Below are 26,054 nucleotides of genomic sequence, written 5' to 3'. Positions count from 1 at the left end.
ATGTCATTCAAAATGCATCACTCCCTTCCTCAGAAACCTCCAATGGCCAGGCATTTCTTTATTCATTAAACAGAAATATCTAAGCATTGCCTTTAAGGCTCTCATCAGCTTTCTCTCTACTCTTTTCCCACTCCACCCCATGCCCTCCACTTTCCACTCTCCAATTCACTGCTTGCATTTTTCCCCCTCCAAGAAACTCCCTTCTCCCTCAAATCCACCAAACCATGTCCTTCCCCACCTTCAAAGCCTACCCCAAATACCACCTCTTCTTGGAGGCAGTAGCCAAACAATCCCCAACATTCCTGGTCAGAGTAACCCATCAATTCCCTTATCACTTCTCAGACTTTCAGAACACTTTTTAGTCTTCTCAGTATTTTATTTATTTAGTCATTTTTTAAAAATTAAGCCTAAGTGGTCTTTAGGAGGTCAAATGACTCACATATTTTGGGCACATAATCAGGAGGATTAATTCTCTGGAGAAAACACTAATGCTAGGAAAAGTCCAGGAGAAGCGTGGAGGAAGCCGACCAGCAGCTAGATGGATAGAGACCATAACAACGATAACGGAAGAACCATTAGAAAGGTTACAGATTGTGGCAGAAGGCAGGATGTTCTGGAGAAAATATATCCATAGAGTCACCATGAATCGGAAACAGCTCGAAGACACTTAATAGTCATTTTTTGCCTCTTCATTTATATTAGTTGTATCTATTTTTGCTGTTTTTCCATTTTATTACTACTGTCTGGGTCTCTCCCCTTAAATTTTAAGCTCCTGAAGGACAGAGACTAGGTCAAACTTTCACTCTATACATCCAATTGCCTAAAACAACGCCCTGCACTCAATAAACACTCAAAAAACATTTCTACCAAATGGTGTGAGTTGGGAAATAGAAGTAGTAAACTCCTACTTTGCACATAGAATGGTACTTAGTGCTGGGAAAGAAGTACAGAGATACAGTCACAGTCCCTGACCCCCAAGGGGCTCATACTCTAAGAATATTCAGGGTAAAGGAGTTGGTAACAAGGTGAAAAAAAACAAACATCAAGGACATGGAAGACGATAAATACTACAGGTGCAACAAGATTTCAGGTTATTATAGCTCAGACCACTAATCTGAGAAGACTAGAGAAGCAGCATGGCTTAGTGGAAAGAGCACAGGCTTGGGACTCAGAGGTCGTGGGTTCTATTCCCAACTCCTCCACTTGTCAGCTGTGTGACCTTAGGCAAGTCACGTAACTTCTCTGTGCCTCAGTTACCTCATCTGTAAAACAGGGATGAAGACTGTGAACCTTACGTGGGATGACCTGATTACCTTGTATCTATCCCAGTGCTTAGAACAGTGCTTGGCACATAGTAAGCGCTTAACAGATACTAACATTATTATTATTAGTTGCAGAAATCATAGCCACAGTCAGCCACTGAAGGGTAGTCACACACACACACTCCCCTACCTGCACAAAAAAGGGGCTCTGGAGAATTCCTATTCCTGGTGTTTTGAGGCATTGCGGAGACTGAGGCTTTGGACACATCTTTCATTTCCCACTGAGGCTTCCCTCTGGCTGCTCTTGTGAGGGGTGGAAACTCTGCAAATTTGGAACCCCTGAACAGCACCATCAGCATTCTTAAGTCCTGCTGGTTTATGGAGGAAGGATTTGAAGGTTCAGATCCCTCATCTATATATACTGTCTCTCTTGATGACTTGGAAGGTCTAAGCCCCACTACTTGGCAGGGCCTACCTCCAAGGGTCTGATGAGCTGGGAAGGGGAGGAATTTCTCCATCCTCCCTTTGGGTTGCCTTTCTGGGGGTCCCTAGAATTGTCCTAGGGAAGGTGAGTTGAGGGGTGGATTGGAGTGGAGGGGAAAGAGGGAGGGAGCAAGCTATTCTCTGTTATCTCCCTTTTTATCCAATCCAACTCATCCTCTCCTATTTTCTTGGGTTTTCCCCAATGCCTTCGACATTTAACAGGCAGGTGGGAATCAACACTTACAGTTAAACCCATTTTTACACAAAAACCTACCTTCATTTAGGGGAGAAGGAAAGGTGTATGTTAGCGGGATGATGGAGGCGCTGAGTAAGGAATCCCTGAGTACCTCAAGAAGTGGGAAATGGAAAGGGAAGGTGTAAATTGTATTGGCTGAAATTGTACCAGGACAATTAACATCATACCAGGTTCTTCTGTGTTCTCTCATAGTGTGATAGGCTGAAAAGAGCAGGAGCCCTAGGTAGAAAGACTTGGGAAACAGAATTACATGTGGCTTGTTTTCACTGTAGCCCTTATGAGAATTAGGGTTTCTTTTTCTTCTTATTCAGAAACTGCTGGTCCAACTCTATTAAATACCTGTCAACTAAAACTATGCACCACGATTCCGTCTAGTAAATTGTGGGGATTATATAATGTCCTGTTATGAAAGCAAACTTGTCCTCAAAGTACAGACTGCTCAAATTTACAAAACTGAAAGCACAGTACATACTTAGAGAAAAGTACTTTAAAAAAAATAGAAAAACCAGCAAAATTTAAACTCTTTGTTCCTTGGGGAAGTAGCATCTAAGTAGCATTGTAGAATGTGCAATTTTTGACCAGATTAAAAGATGGGAAACATCTAGCCACCTCTCTCAGCACAAGGAGAGACCCTAAGATAGGCTTTAATGGACCTTGCCATTTTAAGGGCCCTCAAAACGTAGCCTAGTGGAAAGAAAAGGCCCTGATCTGAGAATCAGAAAACAGTTCTAATCACAGCTCTGCTGCTGGATGACCTGGCACAAGTCATTTAACCTCCACAGGCCTTAGTTACCTCGTCTACAAAGTGAGATAAGATACCTGCTCTCTCTACCTCTCAGAGGGTGAATGCTGTGTGGTTCACGAACCGTCTGATTTGATGATCTTGTATCCACTCCAGTGCTTGGCACAATGTTTTACACATTGCTAGGTGGTCCAGCTGGGCTAACGAGGGAGGTGAAAGAGGGAAGTTTGGGATCCTCCAAGAAGAAAACTAGAGCCCAACACTGCCTTCCATTGCTTAGCTTTGTAGTAAGGGGTTGAGGGGCTGCATCAGTCCCAAGGGTCAATAGGTGTGAACTTGAATCCAGAGGTCCCGATTCCACTTCTTCATCCTGACCACATTCTTAAGAAAAGGACACATTCTTTAGAGAAAGGGGGATATGTTCAAAAAAACAGCAAACCAACAAGTCTACCCATAAAATGACAACCTAACCAAATGACAGAGAAAGCATCTGGTAGAAAACAGGCAAAAGCAAAGCATTTTAATTTTGGAAAAATAGAAGAAAGAGGAGGCTACTAAAATAGAGCAATTCAAATCTTTTCTGCTTTCCACAGCTGTGCAAACAGAAATTAGTTGGGTCCTTTCCCGAATTTTCTCAGAAAGAAAAGGGACACGGTTGTGATGCTATGCACTAAGTGGATACCTCTTTCTAGAAGTGTGCACCCAGAGTGCATTCCTTTCCTGGAATGTGGCCATGCCACCATGGAACCCAGGTCCACCCTCTGAAATATGCAGGTCCACAAACCACCTCAGCAGTGCAGTCTGCCATTTACTGCTTTCAATTATCACTTTGGATGATAACATCCCTAGGCTCCTGACCAGTGTGTAAAATGAAATAAAGCAAACAGGCCACCAAGAATTGTACGCGAAAGCTTACGGCTTCATTGTTTAAAAGGGAAAACTGAAACTCTCCCTTGTTCCTTGACACTCTCTCACATTTGACAAAAATCTCCCATTGCAGGTGTGTACGTATGTGTTTTTAGCAAAGTTTGCTGGCTAGTAAAATTCCAGTTGCCTCAGAGTCTGGACAATTTAAAGGGGGTTTGTGAACATCAGACAGAAGGCTGCTGAATTCTAGCCTGGTCATATTTAAATTCAGTAACATTATGCCCCCATTCTCTTTCCCTCCCCATTGCATCACCTAAACACATGAATCTCTACACCCCAGCACTTAAAGTACTCGCCCCAACCCCCACAGTCCTTAAGTACATAACTTTATTCTGTGATACTTCCCTTTCCTATAACTTATTTTATCATCTGTCTCCCCCACTAGATGTTTAGGTTCTTGAGGGCAGGGATCATGACTACTTACTCTAATGTACTCTCACAAGTGCTTAGTACAGTGCTCTGAGCAGAGTAAATGTGCAACAAATACCATTGATTCACTGATTGATGGGGACACCGTGTGAAAATCTGACCCATCAGGGTAATAATAATAATAATGGTATTTGTTAAGCACTTACTATGTGCCAGGCACTGTATTAAGTGCTGAAGTGGATACAAGCAAATCGAGTTGGACACAGTTCCTGTCCCACATGGGGCTCACAGTCTCGATCCCCATTTTACAGATGAGGTAACCGAGGCACAGAGAAGGTAAGTCACTTGCCCAAGGTCACACACCAGACAAGTGATAGAGCTAGGATTAGAACCCATGATCTTCTGACTCCCAGGCCCGTGCTCTATCCACCTGCTCCCATCCAACTCCCCTCCCTTATTGCCATCTTCAACCATTCACTCTCTTCTGGCTCCTTATCTTCTGTCTTAATAATGAGAAGAAGAATGATGGTATTTGCTAAGCACTTACTATGTGCTAAGCACCGTACTAAGCGCCAGGGTGGAATCAAGATAATCAGGTTGGACCCAGTTCCTATCCTACATGGAGCTTACGGTCTAAGAAAGAGGAAGAATAGATATGGAATTGCCATTTCACAGATTGGGAAACTGAGTCACAGAATAGGTAAGTGATTTGCCCAAGGTCACACAGTAGGCAAGTGGCAGAACCAGGGTTATAACTCAGGTCCTTTGACTCCCCAGGCTCGGGCTCTTTCCGCTACGCTATTCCATTCCTTTCTTGATATTAATATGATATGTCCTCAGCAAGTGACTCCCAATTTTCAGCTGAGTTGAAGCACTGAATGAGACTTTGTCTTATTGTTCCTTAAAGCATTTCCTCTGCCTTCCTTGCTTTCAGTTTCCCGGGTCTCTGCTCTCCAGACAGCAATCATTAGGGCAACCTGCAATCCAACACCACTATACTATTGTTTAATCTTTGCTAAAGTAATTCAAAATGCAAGATCCCAACAGTAAGGAGATAAGAGTTGTGATAGGATTAAAAGTCTTTGCAAGAGGCTGCTCACTGTGCTGTGTAGAGGGTTTTCAACTTTAATGGAGAATTGGTCCAGTTTCAGTTGGACGGCAGCCTTCTCTGCTGAACTGTACTTTCCAAGCACAGTGCTCTGTACACAGTAAACACTCAATAAATACGATCCAGTGAATGCTCCTTTTTCTCCAAAAGTACCTGTAAGCAGACTCAATCTAATCCTGGCTCTGCACTTGTTTGCTGTGCAACTTTGGGCAAGTCACTTTACTTCTCTGTGCCTCCATTACCTCATCTGTAAAAGGGGGATTGAGACTGTGAGCCCCACATGGGGCAGTGGATAGTACAGTGTTCTGCACACAGTAAGCGCTCAATAAATACTACTGAATGAATGAATGAATGACAGGGACTGTGTCCAACCCGATTTGCTTGTATCCACCCCAGCGCTTACTAAAGGGCCTGATACATAGTAAGTGCTTAACAAATACCAACTTGAAATTTCTACCCCTCTGAACACCTCCAAAGAATGCTGCTCTGAGCCTCGCATGTTACTGCACACAAACCTGAATGTCAGGATTCCTGGGTTCTATTTCCTGTAGTAGCCTCTGTCTCTGAAATTTCTCCCCTTCACTCTCTCACTCTCTACAGCTGTAAAATACCTAAACAGACCAGATCTCGCTCAAGGAGCACCTGGCCAAGTGGAAAGAGCACAAGTCTAGGAGTCAAATGACCTGGGTTCTAATCCCAGCTTTGCCAAATGCTCGTTGTGTGGCCTTAGGCAAGTCTCTTAACTTTTTCTGTGCCTCAGTTCTCCTGTTCTCCCTCCTACTTAGACTGTGAGCCCCATGCAGGACAGGGATTTTGTCCAACCTAATTAACTTGCATCTAACCTAGCGCATTAAAGAGTGCTTGGCCATAGTAAGCGATTAATAAACACCATAAAGAAAAGGAGCAAACTATTCCCTAAAGGTAAGATTAATAGTATCCTCCTCTGTTTCCGCTGTTTTTATGCACCTCAACCCTATACCTTCACTGCATTGCTCTGTGGTGGGAGGAAGCTCTAAGTTCTTTCTTTCACCTTTAATATTAACCCGAGTAACCACCACGCCCCCTCTTCCATCCTGCTCCTTCCCTAATGACTTGGCCACATTCATTCATTCATTCAATAACATTTATTGAGCGCTTACTATGTGCAGAGCACTGTACTAAGCGCTTGGAATGTACAAATGGGTAAGAGATACAGTCCCTGCCCTTTGTCGGGCTTATAGTGTATCGTGGTGGGTAAAGAAATCCCTGCCCCTGGGCTTACGTGGGGAAATAATAATAATAATAATAATGATGGTATTTGTTAAGCGGATCTCTCCTATCATGGTGGGTAAAGAAATCCCTTCCCCTGGGTTTACAAGGGGCAATGATAATATTAATAATGACGGTATTTGTTAAGGGGATCTCATCTAGAATGGTGGGAAAGAAATCCCTTCCCCTGGGCTTACAAGGGGCAATAACAATAATAATAATAATGATGGGATTTGTTAAGCGGATCTCTCCTATCATGGTGGGTAAAGAAATTCCTGCCCCTGGGCTTACAAGGGGCAATAATAATAATAATGATGGTATTTGTTAAGCGGATCTCTCCAATCATGGTGGTAAAGAAACCCCGCCCCTGGGATTACCTGGGGCAATAATAATAATGACAGTATTTGTTAAGCGGATCTCTCCTATCATGGTGGGTAAAGAAATCCCTGCCCCTGGGGTTACCTGGGGCAATAATAATAATAATGACAGCATTTGTTAAGCGGATCTCTCTTATCATGGTGGGTAAAGAAATCCCTGCCCCTGGGCTTACAAGGGGCAATAATAATAATAATGACGGTATTTGTTAAGCAGATCTCTCCTATCATGGTGGTAAAGAAATCCCTGCCCCTGGGGCAATAATAATGATAATAATGATGATGGTATTTGTTCATGGTGGGTAAAGAAACCCTTAACCCCGGGGTACGTGGGGCAATAAGAATAATAATGAGGATGGTATTTGTTAAACGCTTCCCCCGTGCCAAGCACTGTTCCAAGCGCTGGGGGAGACCCAGGGTGATCAGGTTGTCCCACGTGGGGCTCCCACTTTTAATCCCCATTTCACGGATGAGGTCACCGGGGCCCAGAGAGGTGGAGTGATTTGCCCAAAGTCACAGAGCAGATGAGCAGCGTGGCTCGGTGGAAAGAGCCCGGGCTTGGGAGTCAGAGGTCATGGGTTCGAATCCCACCTCTGCCACTTGTCGGCTGTGTGACTGTGGGCAAGTCACTTCACTTCTCTGTGCCTCAGTGACCTCATCTGTAAAATGGGGACTAACTATGAGCTTCACATGGGACAACCTGTATCTACCCCAGCGCTTAGAACAGTGCTCTGCACATAGGAAGCGCTTAACAAATACCAACATTGTTATTATTATTAAAGAAACCCCTGCCCCCAGGGTTACACGAGAAGCAGCATGGCTCAGTGGAAAGAGCCCAGGCTTTGGAGTCAGAGGTCATGAGTTTGAATCCCGGCTCTGCCACTTGTCAGCTGTGTGACTGTGGGCAAGTCACTTCACCCCTCTGTGCCTCAGTTCCCTCATCTGTAAAATGGGGATGAAGACTTGTGAGCCTCACGTGGGACCACCTGATGACCCTGGATCTCCCCCAGCGCTTAGAACAGTGCTCTGCACATACAAAGCGCTTAACAAATGCCAACATTATTATTATTTAAGAAACCCCTGCCCGTGGGGTTACGCGAGAAGCAGCGTGGCTCAGTGGAAAGAGCATGGGCTTGGGAGTCAGAGGTCATGAATTCGAATTCAGGTACTTCACCAACAAAACTGAAACCATAAGCGCTTAGTATAGTGCTCAATAAATACGATTGAATGAATGAATGAGATCTTCCTATAATCTCTCCTGCTTCACTCCAATTCCCCTTCCCCGACTCTCCCTATATTCCCTGCAGTAGCTCAAGAAGAAATCTCTTGCCTTCTCCAAACCTTTTTAAAATACTCGCCCCCCCCCCCTTCCCTCCTTGACTACCATCTTCAACTATTCACATTCCGACAGCTTCTTCCCCACTGTTTTCAAACATGCTTATGTACCCCCATCCTTAAAAAAACCCTCCCTTTGACTCTGGTTATCGTCCCATCTCCCTCCTACTGCTCCTCTCCAAATTTGAGAGAGTTGTTCAAACGCCCTGCCTCCACATCCTCGTGTCCAATTCTCTCCTTTGATCCCCTCCAATATGGCTTCTGCTCCCTTCATTGTACATAAACAGCCCTCCCTAAGGTAACCAGTGACCTTCTTCTTGTCAAATCCAATGGCCTCTGCTAATTCATTCAATCAAAAGTATTTATTTGAGCGCTTACTATGTGCAGAGCACTGTACTAAGTGCTTGGCCCTCCTAGACCTCTCAGATACCTTAGTCCCTGTCCTTGAAACTTTAACCAACTTGGCTTCACTGACACTGTCCTTTCTTGGTTCTCCTATCTCTCCGACCACTCCTAAGTTCTTTTCCTGGCTCCTCCTCTGCCCTCCACCCTCTGACAGTGGGGGTCCCTCAAGTCTCAGTTCTGGGTCCCCTTCTATTTTCCATCTACAACCACTCCCTTGGAGAACTCATTCATTCCCATGGCTTTAACTACCATCCCTATGTGAATGATTCCCAAATCTACATTTCCAGCCTTGACCTCTCTCTTTTCCTGCAATCTCGCATTTCCTACTGCCTTCAGGACATCTCTACCTGGATGTCCTGCTGACACATCAAACATAACATGTCCTGAACAGAACTCCTATCTTCCTAACCCAAACCCTGTCCTCCTTCTGGCTTTCCCATCACTTTAGACAATGCCACTCTCCTCCTAATTTCACAAGCCCGTAACCTTGGCATTGTCCTCAAATCATCTCTCCCATTCAACTCATATATTCAATGTCACAAATCGTGTCAGTTCCGAGAGCCATCCTTTTCTCTCCATCTCAACTGCTACCATGCAGATCCAAGGACTTGTCCTACCCCTCCTTGACTAATGCATCTGCCTCTTCACTGACTTCCCTGCCACTTGTCTCTCTTCACTCTACTTTGCTGCACAGATCATTTTTCTAAAAAAATGTTCACCCCATGTCTCCCCACTCCTCAAGAACCTCCAATGACTGCCTATCAATCGCCGGATCAAACAGAAACTCCTTATCATAGACTTTAAAACACTCAGCTCACCCCATCCTACCTTACCTCACTGATCTCGTACTACAGCTCAGCCTGCACACTTACTCACCATGCCCCAATCTCACCTATCTCGCCACCAACCCCTTTTCCCACATCCTTCCCCTAGCCTTGAACTCCCTCCATATACACCAGACTGCCATTCTCCCCACCTTCAAAGCATTATTAAAGTGCAAACTCCTCCAAAAGGCCTTCTCCAATTAAGCCCTCTTTTCCCAGGCTCCCTCTCCCTTCTGCATCATCTGAGACCTGTGGACATCTGATATTTGCCCAATCCTCAACCCCGCTGCACTATGCACAGATCTTTAAATTATATATCATATATTATTTATTCATATTAATGCCTTTCTTCCCCTCTAGACTGTAAGCTTGTTGTGGGTAGGAAATACATCTGCTAACTCTGTTGTACTGCACTCTCTCAAGTGCTTAGTACAGTGTTCTGTACATAATAAGCACTCAATAAATACCATTGATTTCCATCTCCTGGCCTCAACCCCCACCTCCCAACCCCAATGGAAATTGTGGGGACAGAGATAGGGACACTTTGGGAAAGGATGTGGGGAAGCAGTGCCCCTACAGACCATGGCCACCTCCCTTCCCTACAGTCCACCTCAATCCACAACTTCATCTGGAGCAGAGAAACAGAGCCTTAAACCAGAAAGTGGGAAGTGGTGGTGTGGGGGCCAGGGATAAAGCAGGGAAGGAAGTGGGAGGAATGACTTAACTGCAGTGACTGAATGTAACATCAGGGTTGAAGCTTACATATTCTGGTGATACTTCAGCAAACAGTATATCACATATTATCATCATTATAATCATTGGTATTTATGGAGTGCCTACTGAGGGCAGAGCGGTGTAATAATAATATAATTGCGGTATTTGTTAAGCACTTACTATATCCCAAGCACTGTACTAAGCACTGGGGTGGATACAAGCATACTGGGTTGAACACAGTCCCAGTTCCACGTGGGGCTCAAAGTCTCAATCTCCATTTTACAGATGGGGTAACTGAGGCACAGAGAAGTGAAGTGGCTTGCTCAAGACCATGCAGCAAACAATGGAGGAGGGATTAGAATCCATGACCTTCTGACTCCCAGGCCAGTACTCTATCCACTTCCAGTGTGCTAAGTGTTTGGGAGAATACAGTACAACAGAGTTAGCAGACACATTCCCAATTGCACATCTTGCCAGGGGCTTGTATTCTCAAGTATTCCCTACACACATAAATTATGTTTTGCTTATCTCCCCCTTAGATTGTGAACTCTTTAAGGGTTGGACCATTCCATATTCCCCTGCATCTAAAAAAATGATCTGTCGGCAATAGGCACTCCTTACATTGTGATACTGATAATGATTCAGAACATAACGCTGCCATGGAAATACAATCATCATGGTATGACAGATTCCGGAAAAGTTCAGGGAGCAACCCCATGACTTCAGACTGTTATTGATGCATTGGCCATCATCCAGCATCCTGGATGCATTACTGCATCCAATAACAGAGTTTTGCTTGGGATAACATATGAAATGAATGTATGTTAGCACAATATCCAACCAACTGCTGGACAATGAAGTGAAAGGAAACACATGTAAACAGAAAGGGCAGAATAAGCCATTTAAAATCAGTTTTTTTACATTATTTGTTAAGCACTCACTATGTGCAAAACACTGTTCTAAACACTGGGGTAGATTGATCAGTGGTATTTATTTAGTGGTATTTATTTATTGTGCAGAGCACTCTACTAAGTGCTTGGGAGAGTACAACAGAGTTTGTAGACACATTTTCTGCCAACAACAAGCTTACAGTCTAGAGGGGAAAACAGACATTGATACAAATAAATACCAGATAATAATACAAGTTAATCATGTTGGACATAGCACCTGTCCCACATGAGACACACAGTCTAATGGGGAAGGAGAACACACTGAATCCCCATTGTACAGACAAGAAAACTGAGGAGAGCCTGGGAGTCAGCAGGATCTGGGTTCTAAACTCAGTCCACCACTTGTCTGCTTTGTGCCCTTGGGCAGCTCACTCAACTTCTCTGGGCCTCAGTTACCTCACCTCTAAAATAGGGATATGGACTATGTCCAACCGGATTACCTTGTATCTATCCCAGCACTAAATACAGTGCCTAGTAAACCGTACCGTAAACAAAAATAAAGGCCAGAGAGCAAAGGGTCTGGTTGACCTACATTTCTCAGAAGCTATTAGGGCATTCTGACAGGAGTCTCTCTCAATGCCATAGGTGGATAGTTCCAGCACATTCTGCGTGGACCTGGGGCAGAGCTTAGCCTTAATAAGGAAGAAAAGCCCTTCTCTGGACGCTGCTTTTGCCCTTCCTGCCAGTTGCCCCCTCGGGCTTCTCTGCATACCGTTTTCATCCCTGCCACAGACTGCTTGACTGCTTCCTGCCTGGGACTCTGCCAAAAGAAAATGTGGTGAGGTATCACTCTCTATTGAAACAATTGGATAAACAGCTAATATAGGGCTGTGGTAAGAGAGGCTAGAGTGATCTAATTTGGGGTCATTTCAATTTTCAACCTTGTCCAACCTCATTCCCCAAGGAAACATCTGAGGGCAAGACTGTCCAAACAGGCTGACCCCAAGCACACGTTAGGTTCTGTTTACCTCTTTGCCAATCCCTGGGTCTTTGAATCTCTTTGATTGTATTCTTTCCAAGTGCAATATTGATTAAACATTGACTTTGGCCATTATTTTGTAACTTTTGTAGAGCTAGCAATTGGATCTTTCATTTCTCCCCCCCTCCACTTTTCCTCTGGGCTGTGCTGAATGAGCAGGGTCCATATTTTTTGGAATTTGAATCCTTCCTGTGTGGAAATCAACAAGGTGGCCCCATCAACCTGACAGACCATGTGCTTTTGAGTCTAACACACACAGCAAGGAACTTCCTTTATATGGACACAACGTGGGAAATTGTGCCCATCGCCTTTGAGTCACACTCACTCAGATGGATGGGAACCTCCAGCTGTATCATCTTCAAAAATGAAGGGCAGTTACATACATTCTTAGTACAATATGTTTTGCTCCCATTTTCTATAAGGAACACTAGTAGTAACAGTATTTATTACATGCTTACTTTGTGCCAAGCACTGTATTAAGCACAGGAAAGCAACTAAGTGGAGCAGATTATATAAATGGGAATTAGACATAATCCCATCCCTCGGCGGGCTCACGTGTTTTCCGTTCCATGCAATCACAACCTCAGAGCACTTCATGAACTTCTGCACTCCACTCCACCCAGACGATAGGCTGCCCCATCCACACACCACTGGGCTCCCCCATCGGCCCCACCCAGGAAGGAGACACAGCAACCTATGAAACACTGAGCGTGACACAGCCATAGCTGCAGCTGTAACATTTGTGAATGCTTTTTTAGGACAGGGAAGACATGGTCATCTTTGAAAGTAGTGGAGAAGAAGTCACTGGAGAGAGAGCAGTTGAAGATGGCAGTTAGGGAGGGGGGAAGGGAGGGAGCAAGTGTTTTGATAAGATGTGAAGGAGTAGGGTCAGATGTGCAGGTGGAGAGGGTGGATTTTGAGAGAAAGCAGGACACCTGCTGGGGAAGATGGGAGAATTGAAATGAAGGTTGGATAAAGTTTCAAGGAGAGCGAGGTGGTTGACAGTGTCCGGACAGCTCAGGGGTCTAGGAGGATTAGATTAGAGAAAAAGTTGTCCGATCTGGGGAGTAGGTCATTTGGTTACTTTAGGGAGAATTGCTTCTGTAGAGTGAAGGGAGCAGAAGCAAGATTGGACGGGATCAAGGAGAGAATTGGAGGAAGTAGAGACGCTGGGTGTTAACGACTCTCTCAAGAAGTTTGGAGAGGAATAGTAATAATAATAATGTTGGTATTTGTTAAGCGCTTACTATGTGCAGAGCACTGTTCTAAGAGCTAGGGTAGATACAGGGTAATCAGGTTGTCCCACGTGAGGCTCACAGTTAATCCCCATTTTACAGATGAGGTAACTGAGGCCCAGAGAAGTGAAGTAATAATAATAATAATGTTGGTATTTATTAAGCGCTTACTATGTGCCGAGCACTGTTCTAAGCGCTGGGGTAGACACAGGGGAATCAGGTTGTCCCACGTGGGGCTCACAGTCTTAATCCCCATTTTACAGATGAGGGAACTGAGGCACAGAGAAGTTAAGTGACTTGCCCACAGTGACACAGCTGACAAGTGGCAGAGCCGGGAGTCGAACCCATGACCTCCGACTCCGAAGCCCAGGCTCTTTTCACTGAGCCACGCTGTTTCCCTAGTAGGATCGAGATGGAGTGATAACTAGAGGGAACCCAGGGGTGGTCAAGGGAAGGTTTTTTTCAGGATGGTGGTTATATAAGCATGTTTGAAAAAGGTGGGGGAAAAGCCACTGGAAAGCGAACAATTAAAGACAGCAGTCAAACAGAGTAGAAGGGAGGGGACAAGGGTTTTAATAAGATATGAAGGGTTAAGGTCAGAAGCACAAGTGGAGGGCATATGTCTTCTGGAGATACTGCAGGGAACATAAGGAGAGTCGAAAAACACAGGCAGGGGAATTGGAGAGGAGCAGGGAAAATTTTAGGGAGATCCTGCCTGATGGTTTCAATTCTGTTGATGAAGTGTGTGGCCAGGTCACTGGGGAGAGATGGCAGGTGTGGGGAGGCAGGAGGTTTGAGGAGGGAGTTAAATGTCTGTAAGCAACTGTCGGGGGGCAGTGGGTATGGGGAGTGACTTAGGAAGGAGCAAAATTCTTGTCAGACAGAGGAGAGGGCCAAATTGTCTTTCAGATTTGAGGAGGAAGGTGTTCCAGGCCAAAGGCAGGATGTGGACTAGGGATCGGTGGGATCGGTGGCGAGACAGGCGAGATTGAAGCACAATGAGGTTAGCACTAGAGGAGCCAAGTGTGTGGACTGGGTCGTAAAAGGAGAAAAGTTAGGTGAGGTAGAAGGGAGTAAGGTGATGGAGGATTTAAAAGTCATTGGTGAGTAGTTTTTGTTTGATATGGAGGTGGATGGGCAACCACTGGAGTTTTTTGAGGATTGGGATGATATGTCCTGAACGGTTTTTGTAGAAAATTGGTCCAGGCAGTGGAGTGAAGTAACGATTGGAGTGGGGAGAGACAGGTGGCTGGGATGTCAGCAAGGAGGCTGATGCAATAATCCAGGAGGAACAGGATGAGTGATTGTATTAATGTGGTAGCAGTTCGGATGGAGAAGAAAGGGCAGATTTTAACGATGTTGTGAAGGTCGAACTGACAGGATTTAGTGATGGATTGACTATGTGGGTTGCATGAGAGAGAGGACAACACCAAGGTTGTGGGCTTGTGACACAGCAAGGATGGTGGTTTCGTCGACAGGGATGGGAAAGTCAAAGGGAGGACTGGGTTTCGGTGGGAAGATGGGGAGCTCTGTTCTGGACATGTTAAGTTTGAGGTGACGGGAGGACATCCAAGTAGAGATGTCTTGAAAGCAGGAGGAGATGCAAGGCTGGAGAGTGGGAGAGAAATCAGGGCTGGAGATGCAGATTGGGGTATCATCTACGTAGAAGTGGTAGTTGAAGCCACGGGAGTGAATGATTTCCTCATCTTCCCTCCCAAGCCCAGTCCTCTCCCAGACTTCCCTATCACCGTGGATGGTACAACCATCCTTCCCATCTCTCAGGCCCGCAACCTCGGTGTCATCTTTGACTCGTCTCTCTCGTTCACCCCACACATCCGATCCGTTACCAAGACCAGCCGGTCTCACCTTTACAATATCGCCAAGATCCGCCCTTTCCTCTCCACCCAAACGGCTACCTTACTGCTACGGGCTCTTGTTATATCCTGGCTAGACTACTGTGTCAGCCTTCTCTCTGATCTCCCTTCCTCCTCTCTCGCCCCGCTCCAGTTTATTCTTCACTCCGCTGCCTGGCTCATCTTACTGCAGAAACGATCTGGGCATGTCACTCCCCTTGCCTATCGACCTCCGCTCAAAACAAAAACTCCTCATTCTAGGCTTCAAGGCTCTCCATCACATTGCCCCTTCCTACCTCTCCTCCCTTCTCTCTTTCTACTGCCCACCCCGCACGCTCCGCTCCTCTGCTGCCCACCTCCTCACTATCCCTTGGTCTCACCCATACCGCCGTCGACCCCTGGGCCACGTCCTCCCGTGGTCCCGGAATGCCTTCCCTCCTCACCTCAGACAATCTAATTCTCTTCCCCTCTTCAAACCCCTACTTAAAGCTCACCTCCTCCAAGAGGTCTTCCCAGACTGAGCTCCCCCCTTTTTCCCTCTGCTCCCTCTACCCCCCCTTCACCTCTCTGTAGCTAAACCCTCTTCTTCCCCCTTTTCCTCTCCTGTCCCACCCCCTCAGCACTGTACTCGTCCATTCAACTGTATATATCTCATCACCCTATTTATTTTGTTCATTTTGTTTAATGAGATGTACATCACCCTGATTCTATTGAGTTGCCATTGTTTTTATGAGATGTTCTTTCCCTTGACTCTATTTATTGCCATTGTTCTTGTCTGCCTGTCTCTCCTAGTTAGACTGTAAGCCTGTCAAAGGGCAGGGACTGTATCTGTTGCCAACTTGTACATTCCAAGCGCTTAGTACAGTGCTCTGCACATAGTAAGCGCTCAATAAATACTACTGAATGAAAGAATGAATTTCTCCAAGGGATTAGGTTTAGAAGGACACTAGAAGGGGATCCAGAACTGAACCTTGAGGGACCCCCACAGTTAGGGGGTAGGAGGTAGAGGAGGAGCCTGCGAAGGAGATGGAGAATGAATAGGCAGAGAGATAAGAGGAGAACCAGGAGATGACAGAGTCAGTGAAGCCAAGGTTGGATAATGTTTCCAGAAGAAGGGAGTGGTCTATGGTGTCGAAGGCAGCTGAGAGGTCGAGGAAGATTAGCATGGAGTAGAGGCCGTTGGAGGCCCTTGAAGCAGCATGGCATAGTGGATAGAGCATGGGCTTGAGAGTCAGAAGGTCAAGGGTTCTAATCCCAACTCTTCCAGTTTTCTGCTGTGTAACCCTGGGCAAGTCACTTCTCTTCTCTATGCCTCAGTTCCCTCATCTGTAAAATAGGGATTGAGACTGTGAGCTCTACATAGGACAGAGTCTGTGTCCAACTTGAATTGCTTGTATCCACCCCAGCGCTTAGTACAGAGCCTGGCACATAGTAAGTGCTTAACAAATACCATCATTATTATTATTTGGCAAGAAGGAGATCATTAGTGACCCTTTGAGAGGGAGACTTCCATGGAATGTAGGGGACAGAAGCCAGATTGGAGGGGGTCAAGGAGAGAACTGGAGGAAAGGAATTTGAGACAGCCGCTGTAGACAACTCACTCCAGGAATTGTCCATAATAATAATGTTGGTATTTGTTAAGTGTTTACTATGTGCAGAGCACTGTACTAAGCTCTGGGGATACAGGGTAATCAGGTTGTCCCATGTGAGGCTCACAGTTAATCCCCATTTTACAGATGAGGTAACAGGCACAGAGATGTTAAGTGACTTGCCCACAGTCACACAGCTGCCAAGTGGCAGAGCCTGGATTCGAACCCATGACCTCTGACTCCCAAACCCAGACTCTTTCCACTGAGCCACGAACTGTCCATGGCTCTCACCTCTCTAGCCTCCAGACACTTGTTCATGCTCATGCTCTGCTCTCCCTTCACATCTGCCAGAACACAGCTTTCCCCCTCCTGCAAAGCCTTTCTGAAATCACATCTTCTCCAGGAGGTCTTCCTTGAATAATGTGTTTTTTTTCCCAGGTCACTCTTGCCCAGCTACCACCTCAGCACTTACATAGTCATGATGACTCCCATTTGATATATGCCCTACCCACAAGCCCCACAGCACTTATGTATATATCTTTAAATTATATATTATTTATTCATATTAATGTCTGTCTCCCCTTCTAGATTGTAAACTCTTTAGGGCAAGGAACATGTCTGCTAAATCCATTGTATTGTACTCTCCCAAGCCTTTAGTACAGTACTCTAAACTCAGTAAGCACTTGATAAATACAATTGATTGACTGATACTGATTTACAAACTTGACCATTTAGGCACTTATTTATTCACTTATCTTTCCTTCTCGACTGTAATTTTGGGTCTATCGCCCTTTAATTTTGGGTCTATCTCCCTGTTTGAATGGAAACTCCTTAAAGGGATTATGTTGTTTACTGCTATTTTACTCTCCCAGGCTGCTTAGTACAGTGCTCTGTACATAGTAGGTAGTCGATAAGCACTACTAATTAATTCCTGTAAGATCAAATTCCATGTATTTACCACCTGCTGGGAGAAGCATTTCTGTTTCCTCTTCAAATTTTGATGGGTGCCCCCTGGATGTTTGCTAACAATTTCTTGATCCTGTCAACCCTTTTCATGATTTTGTATACATCAACCATGTCGCTTTTCAGCTTGCATCTTTCCTTATTTTTCAGTCTGTTTCAAACAGAAGCTACTCCATTGCCCCTGATCGCAATGGTTTTCTTCCTCTGAGAAAGGAGGAAAACCAGGTCTGTTATACCCTTATTAAGATGCAAAATGACCAGATGCAGTATGCCAAGGTGTGGTAATTCCACAATTTCATATAGTAGTAGAATGCTTCCATCTGTTTCCTATTGGCTGTTCCTGTTGGCTCCCAGGCTTGAGTTGGCCATTTGGCCAACACTGTTCATTAAACTACTCCCTCCGCCACGACTGGGTGAGGACAAATGTCAGCATGTCCTCTGGAATTTTAGAATGTTGGTGCTGCCTTGGCAATGGCTACTGGGATTGTTGGACTGGGGACAGCCCCTCCTGGGTCGGGAGGAATATGAAACTGTAATTCCTGAAGTATTTTACTCCCATCTCTTTAGGTTGTTTTTGTATTTTTGGCTGTCTCACCTTTCCTTGTGTGTCTGTAGTCAACCACCTCCACGACTTATTATTAGATGGTTAGCCCCTAAAGGGGCAAAGAGCTTGTCTAATCTCATTTGGTACTCTTCCCCAGTACTTACTAGAGTGTTTTGCACATAGTAGAGACTTCATGATCAAATACATGAAGGAACATTCAAAATGGTGCGATGAACCCAACCCTAAGAGGAGAAGGAAGAAAGAGGAGAAAGGGAAAAATAAAGAAGGGAGAGAAGCCTGGAACAGAAGACCCAGCAAGTGGGAGGAAAAGTAAAGACAGCAGTGGAAGTGGGAGGAAATCCCATTTAAACAAAAAGGAAGTTATTAAAATCAGCTTGCTTATCATATCCCTTTGAAGGATTTCTCCTGATTGGCATCCCATGCAGAAAAAAGTGTTAGCCCATCATGGAACCCTGGCACCCCTTGAGACTGTAAGCTCTCTTTGTGCTGGAAACTTGTCTACCAACTCTGTTGTACTGTACTCTCCCAAGTGCTTAACGCAGTGCTTGAACACAGTAAGCACTAAATAAATAGGAGTGACTGACTGAATGAATGATTGAAATAATAAATTTCTGTACTGTGGAGATACAGCATACTCACTTCATTTGCTTCTCTGTTCCTGCACTGTTTTTCAATCAAATACTGTTCTGAGGATTATTAAAATGAACACTATGAGGAAGGCCGCAAACATACGGAAAAGTCATTTAACTTGAACTGCTTTTCAGTTTGGCCATTAAACCATCGAAAGGCACACAAGTTATAAAATACCCCTTCAAATTGAATTTTACAAAATGTATTTTCTAGACCCTTTGTAATGTTTTCCCTGCAAAATTCAGAGCTGCTCACCTCCTAAAAAATCTGAACATTTGGAAAAAATTTGAAGATTTTCATAAGGATATTGCACAAGTCAAGATTTCTGTAAAAATACTTATTTTAGTTTTAAGCCTATGATATGAAGGGAATAATGTACTAATTATCTTTTTTGCATTCTCAAGTGAAAGAACATCCTGACCAAAGTTAGAAACCCAGTAGTTGTGACCAAAAAATAGGAAGGGTTGCGATTCTCAAGCTCTCAATAGACATTCAACAGTCTATCGATCTAGTAAATGGAGAATGTCATAGTATTTCCAGCTGTCAGATAAGAGATAACACCAAGTGAACAAAACATAGTCCATAGCAGCCCAGTTAATGATTCTGCCAGGTGTGTTATGCTTACACACTGCCTCTGAATATTACATAGGAGAATTAGATTCCTGATAGGACTATCTATTCCAAATCATTTTACTGTCTCTGTGGTCTGCATGTTTAATACACACAATTAGTGTGCAATAAAATGTTAACCAATAACGGAAATACGACACTTTTTAAAGGAGTATTTTCTAAGCCTGCGTCTAAGTTACCCTCCCGACATGTGGCAACCCAGCATTTTAGGCCATCCCTAAATTCCACTTCCCATGCTCTCCAATAATGCAAAGGGAGAAAAAATAGAATTCTAAATGAACAAGGTCACCACGTCCTTTGGAAGCCTGATCTACATAAACATGTGTTTAAGTATTCAGCTGTAATGGGGCATCGTGCTTCAAACTGTACTGAAGGTTACAAAATGGTGGTGGTGGTGGCTCCTTGTCCATGCGGCTGTGAAAAACATTTCCACAGCCGATCACAGTCCAGCTTTGCTGAGTGGGGCATGTGAAGAATCTGGATGAAAGCGGGACACCCAAGCAGCTGCTGCTGAGTGGATTGAGTTGGGGCCTAAACATTTGAAAGGAGGGCAGAGAACAGCTTTTAAACTGAAGGTGAAGCACATTTCAAGCAGCGTGATACAGCACCACAAGTACTGGGATAGAACAGCAGCAAACAAATTGGCATGACGTAGGCTGCTGCTTTTGACGAGAGGTTTCAGGAAAATCGGAAGACCGAGAGGCAGATTGAAAAACAGCGATGGGCTGTGATAGAGAGTAAGTGTGGTTCAGTGGAAAAAGCAGTCAGAGGTTATGGGTTCTAATTCCAGCTCTGCCACTTGTCAGCTGTATGACTTTGGGCAGGTCACCTCACTTCTCTGAGCCTCAGTTACCTTGTCTGTAAAATGGGGATTCAAACTGTGAGCACCTCATGGGACAACCTGATTACCTTGTATCCCCCCAGTGCTGAGAACAGTGCTTGGCACATAGTAAGCTCTCTGAGAAGCAGCATGGAGTAGTGGGCAGAGCACGGGCCTGGGACTCAGAAAGCCATGGGTTCTAATCCCAGATGCGCCACTTGTCTGCTGTTGTCTGCTGCTGTCTGCTGTGTGTGACCTTGTTGTCTGCTGCTGTCTGCTGCTGCTGTCTGCTGTGTGACCTTGGGCAACTCACTCGCTGGAGAAGCAGCGTGGCTCAGTGGAAAGAGCACGGGCTTTGGAGTCAGGGCTCATGAGTTCGAATCCCAGCTCTGCCACTTGTCAGCTGTGTGACTGTGGGCAAGTCACTTAACTTCTCTGTGCCTCAGTTCCCTCATCTGTAAAATGGGGATTAAGACTGTGAGCCCCACGTGGGACAACCTGATTCCCCTGTGTCTACCCCAGTGCTTAGAACAGTGCTCGGCACATAGTAAGCGCTTAATAAATACCAACATTATTATTATTATTACTTCACTTCTCTGGGCCTCAGTTACCTCATCTGGAAAATGGGGTTTAAGACTGTGAGCCCCATGTGGGACAACCTGACTCCCTTGAGTCTACCCCAGTGCTTAGAACAGTGCTTGGCACATAGTAAGCACTTAACAAATACAAATACTATCATTAATATGGCCAATTCTTCAGCAAGGGAGAGGACAATGTTTTCATGGATACAGTGGAAGCAGAGTGGCTTAGTGGATAGAGCATGGGCCTGGGAGTCAGAAGGTCATGGGTTCATTCATTCATTCAACTGTATTTATTGAGCACTGACTGTGGGCAGAGCACTGTACACTTGGAAAATACACTTGGAAAGTGCTTGGAAAGTACACTTCAGCAACAAATAGAGACAATCCCTACCCAACAACGGGCTCACACCTGATCCCGGCTCTACCACATGTCTGCTGTGTGACCTTGGGCAAGTGACTTCACTTCTCTGGGCCTCAGTTACCTCATCCACCTAAGATGTGGATTAAGAGTGTGAGTCCTCTGTGGGACACAGACTGTGTCCAACCTCACTAACTTGTATCTACCCCAGTGCTTAAAACAGTGCTTGGCACATAGTAACCACTTCACAAGTACGATTATTATTATTATTATTATTATTACTATGGTGTGGAATGGAGTGTGAATCACCTGAGGGGAGTTTTTCAAGTAGGATGGCCACAGGTCCACTTTCACCTGGTCTTACCCCGTCAGGTACAGACACAGATACAACCCTGGACACCCCGTTTCCCTCTGCCTCAGCTGCCGCTACCAAATTCTGCAGCTTGGAAGATGCATCCACATACACAGTACCCTGGGAAGGGAAATCCTGGAGCAAATGGTCCACTTAGAGACATGCTCTAAGTTCGGATGGACTTGGCCAGACTTCCACAAAAATGTTGCCGAAGACATCACGATCTTTCACTTCATTCCTGATTGGAACCCCTGCTGCATCACAATTGTCTCAGTGGTTGATAGCTACAAGAGCGGTCAGCAGTCAGTCTACTTTCAGCTACCTCTACAAACATGAATAGGATCTCAATGTCACAACTGTGTCATCCGCAGAAGTGAGGGGAAGCTCTAAATTTATGCCATTTCTACCTTCTCTCCACCTCTACCGACTCATGAATTAAAATATAACAAGATTTCAATGTTGTCAGGAGTTTCTACCTCCATGTTCTTGTCCTTCCATTTTTCAAGAGTCCCTGAGATTGAGTATCAGCTTATCAAGGTATGCAACTTGACTTCCTAGATAAATGGTCAAAGACCTTGCTCAACAGTTATCTAGAATTTTTTCACCTTCTGTTCTACTGGGGCCCAACTCAGGTCACCAATTTGTAGAGTTAGACATGCAATACCCTTTAAAAAATATTTTGGCAAATATGTCAGTGTCAAATGTTAGTGTTTAAAATATTGATGGTATAATTCGGGTTCAAATTATCCTGAGCAAGGAGAGTTCTTTACCACTCACTGATCTGCTATGACTGGACTGATCAGGTGAGACGTATTACAGGAAGGTCAATTTAACAGGAAAGATAATGCTGAGCAGCAACAGTGAACAAGCCTATAGACAGATTCTATCGTCTATTAGTCATTCAGGGTATTTACTAAGCCCATACTCTGTGCTAAGCTCTTGGGTATGTACAAGGTATTCAATGTGGACGGTCCCTGTACCACAATTTAAGTAATACACAGACGAAGACAACAGCAACAGTGTTGGAGAAGATTGAGGCTAGAACAGGAAGACTTTGTGGAAGAATATAAGAGGAATAATAATAATGGTATTTTTTAAGTGCTTCTTATGTATCAGGCACTATACTAAGCGCTGGGGTGAACACAAGCAAGTCGGTTGGACACAGTCCCTGTCCCCCATGGGGATCACAGTCTCAATCCCCATTTTTACAGATGAGGTAACTGAGCCATGGAGACTTGGCCAAGGTCACACAGCAGACAAGTGGCAGAGCCAGGATTAGAACCCATGACCTTTGACTCCCAAGCTTGTGCTCTATCCATTATGCTATGCTGGCAAACCTAGAATTCTAATGGTGGGCCGGGGGGCCCTCTGAAACATCAATCCCCTTCTAAACAAAGACACAGGAAGGCCCTCTTTTTTTTTTTTTTGGTATTTGTTAAGCACTTATTATGTGCCAGGCACTGTACCAAGCACTGTGGTAGATACAAGCCAATTAAGTTGGACACAGTTCATGACCTACATGAGGCTCACAGTCTTAATCCCCATTTTACAGATGAGGAAGCTGAGGCACTGGGAAGTGAATTGACTTGCCCAAGTTCACACGCAGACAAGTGGCAGAGCCGATATCAGAACCCAAATCCTTCTGACTTTCAGGCCCGCGCTCTACCGTCTAGGCCAAGCTACTTCTTTCTCGGTGGAGAGCTGTCCCCAGAAGGCTCATTTAAAGAGCTACATCATCCCTCAGTGGTCTTTACTTCAATGCTACCTGTTCTGAACTAAGTAAGGGCAGGTGACACCTATACAACTGACTAAGCCACCAATATAAGAGACTCCCTTGAAGTACCCCTCAGGGCTTCACCAGGTTTTCCAGGTAGACCCAAAGTGGCCCTGGAAACACCTACTTCATGCTGGATCAGCAATCGGGTGGCTGGGAGAGCTCCAATCAGCCCAGAAGGATTCCAGGGGGAGTCCCGTTTCACCCAAACTTCCAAGATACCTCCTTCAAGGTTTAGCCTGAATCAAACAGTTGGACTTTTGAGTGATGGGCCAGCCCACAGTTTCAAGCAAGCAGCAGACTGTCTTGTTGCTAGAAGCTTCAGGCAAGAGGAAGCGGTGAAATAACACTCCTCCCCGGGGATTGAGGGACAGGGAATGTCCTGGAAATGTACTTGCAGTTAAACAGATCTTTTGGGGGTCATCTAAATTCAGTACTTTTTTGGTTTCAAATTTACTGCGTTATATTCAGAGATTGCACTTTGAAATTTTTCACTGACCCCCACAGTAGACCCGAATATGACATTATCACACAAAGAAAAGGGGACAAGGCAGGAGCGGGGCAGAGCTTCCCTGGTGCCCACAGAGAAGGCAAGAGCAGCCCAAAGAGAGGCACTGGGAGTAAAGAAAATAGGATTGGGGTTGGTGCCGGGGCAGGGGGAGGCGGGAAGGAAGTGCTGGCAGCACCCTGCAGCGGCAGTGCGGACGGGAGCAGGTGAGCAGCGGCCAGAGGCTTAACAGTCCTTGTTAGAACTGCTTCGTGGGCAACCATCTGGCATAGAAGTTAAAGGTTCAACATACCTTGCTTTGTATCGAAAGGTCTGCCAAGAATCGTCAAATATAAAGTAATTAGGATCAGATAAATAATCTCATTCAACGTTTGTTCAAAAAGTTAACTGAAGCTCTTACCTGAAACCACTGGGATTTTGTCTGGCAGAAGTTCAAATCTTGTCTAATCTGCACCGCTGTTCGATGTTCCGTTGTAATCTCACCGCGCTTTAACAATCTGTTTCTCTTTTTATTAATATAAGTACAAGCTTCGGCTCCTATATGCCCTGAAGGCAAGGTCCTCACGATGGCTCTTGTGCCGGTATACACCGATTTCTTAACTTCCCTATCATTTTTGCAAAATCTTCTAATGAGTAAGGTAGACCGTTCCTTTTTGTTCTTACAAAAGTCTTCCTCTGTCTCGTCTTCACAAGTCTCACTACAATCATCCAGATGGCTCAAAAAGACCTTGGAGGCCATTTTTCCGGAAAAATTACCTGAACAAACCATGTCTTTTTTAGAAGTTCTTTTTAAGCAAAAATATTGATCATCTAGGCACTCATAGTTCTTACACCCCTGCTTTCCATTTGCACTACCAAAACTATTTGCCAAAGCATTTGAGTTGCGTTCATCCACCTCGTCCGGTGATGCTACACAGTTGCCACAGCCATCTAAAACGAAGTTACTGTGTAGAGCACACAAAGACTTGGATATAGTTCTCTCTACGGTGTAATGGAAATGAAATACTGCCATGTCATCAGCATCGTCGCTGCCAGACTGTTGCAAAGCTGACTGGACTCTTAAAGGATTCATTTCTACCGAAGGCCCATCCACTCTCAGTTGAAGTCCAGTAAAGAGATTTCTTTCCAGTGAAGTCGCAATTCCAGTCTCCGGGCAGGGCTTTTCTTCAGCTAAAGAATCACATGATTTGCAGATCCTGCTGCTCGGGGGAACACTGCTCTGGCAGTTTGTCGGTAGAACATTGTAGTTTACGTTCAGATATCCCACGGAACCCGGCATCCTTTCCTCCTTTCTAGTGGAGGAATCTCGGGTACCTTCCTCACTTGCCATGGAGAAAATCTTGGGGAGCGAGCCTTCAAGATGTTCCTTTTGAAGTCTGCTTAAGCATGAGGCCACCCCCTTAGTCCGCTTGCTTGGTGGAGCACTGTGACTTTTTATAACATTGGGGTCAGAGGCATGCTTGCTATTTTCCTCGGCAGCTGGCAGAAAAGAGATCACTTTCCCCTGGGCCGCAGGCCCAACAACAGAAACGGCCATTTCCTCAGAAGTCATCCTGGCCCGGGCTCTAGCTATTATTCGGTTTTTCTTCTCAGCTCATCGCTCCACAGTTTCTTTAAAAAAAACAACAACAGCAACACAATTTTCAATTATAAAATGCACGCAAAAATTTAAGATATAGGCCAAAAAGATTCCAGTTGTAATTTCCCGTTCATGAACAGTAGTTTTCTTAGATCCATTTCTCAGTGTGATAAAATGACTTAATCATCATTTTCCCTCTGTTGCACTTCTTTGAGATGCGTTGAACACTTGATATACTCTTTAATAGCATTTTGCAATAGTTACTCCACTAAACTGCTTTGCTCTTAAATTTTGGTTCGACAATTTCCTACAAGTAAAAAGACAACATATTAAATCATCACTATGGCAAAAATACATTTTTGAAATTAGAAAAAAAATTCATAAACCTTTGCCAAGCCCTCAGCACCAAGTGGGGATTTGTGACAAAGAGCCAGCTACGCAGAAATACAAATCATGAAAAAAAAAATGCAACTGATCCTATTGTTTAGTTGGCAAAAATATTTAGGGAAAAAAATATTATTTGAAATTAAGTGTTGAAAGTAATTGTTGAATATCTGGTTATCTTCACTTTAAATCCCCAAACTCAAAAAGAATGACCAGATTAGATTAACTTCCCTTATATGTGAAAGTGGCCTCAAGCA

At 44.7% G+C, this 26,054-nt stretch overlaps 1 protein-coding gene across 1 annotated transcript in view; it reads right to left on the bottom strand.

Annotated features, from left to right (window-relative positions):
* The window catches only part of PLCE1 (phospholipase C epsilon 1), a 363,948-nt gene that overhangs the window by 308,360 nt on the left and 29,534 nt on the right, over positions 1 to 26,054 (bottom strand). The window contains 1 exon segment of the mRNA XM_029060510.2: positions 24,235 to 25,720. Coding sequence (XP_028916343.1) covers positions 24,235 to 25,386 — 1,152 coding nt within the window. The 5' untranslated portion in view covers positions 25,387 to 25,720.

Source organism: Ornithorhynchus anatinus, chromosome 3, assembly GCF_004115215.2.
Source record: "Ornithorhynchus anatinus isolate Pmale09 chromosome 3, mOrnAna1.pri.v4, whole genome shotgun sequence".
Lineage (NCBI taxonomy): Eukaryota > Metazoa > Chordata > Mammalia > Monotremata > Ornithorhynchidae > Ornithorhynchus > Ornithorhynchus anatinus.
Note: the sequence above shows the minus strand (reverse complement) of the source record. Positions and strands in the feature narration are given on the sequence as shown.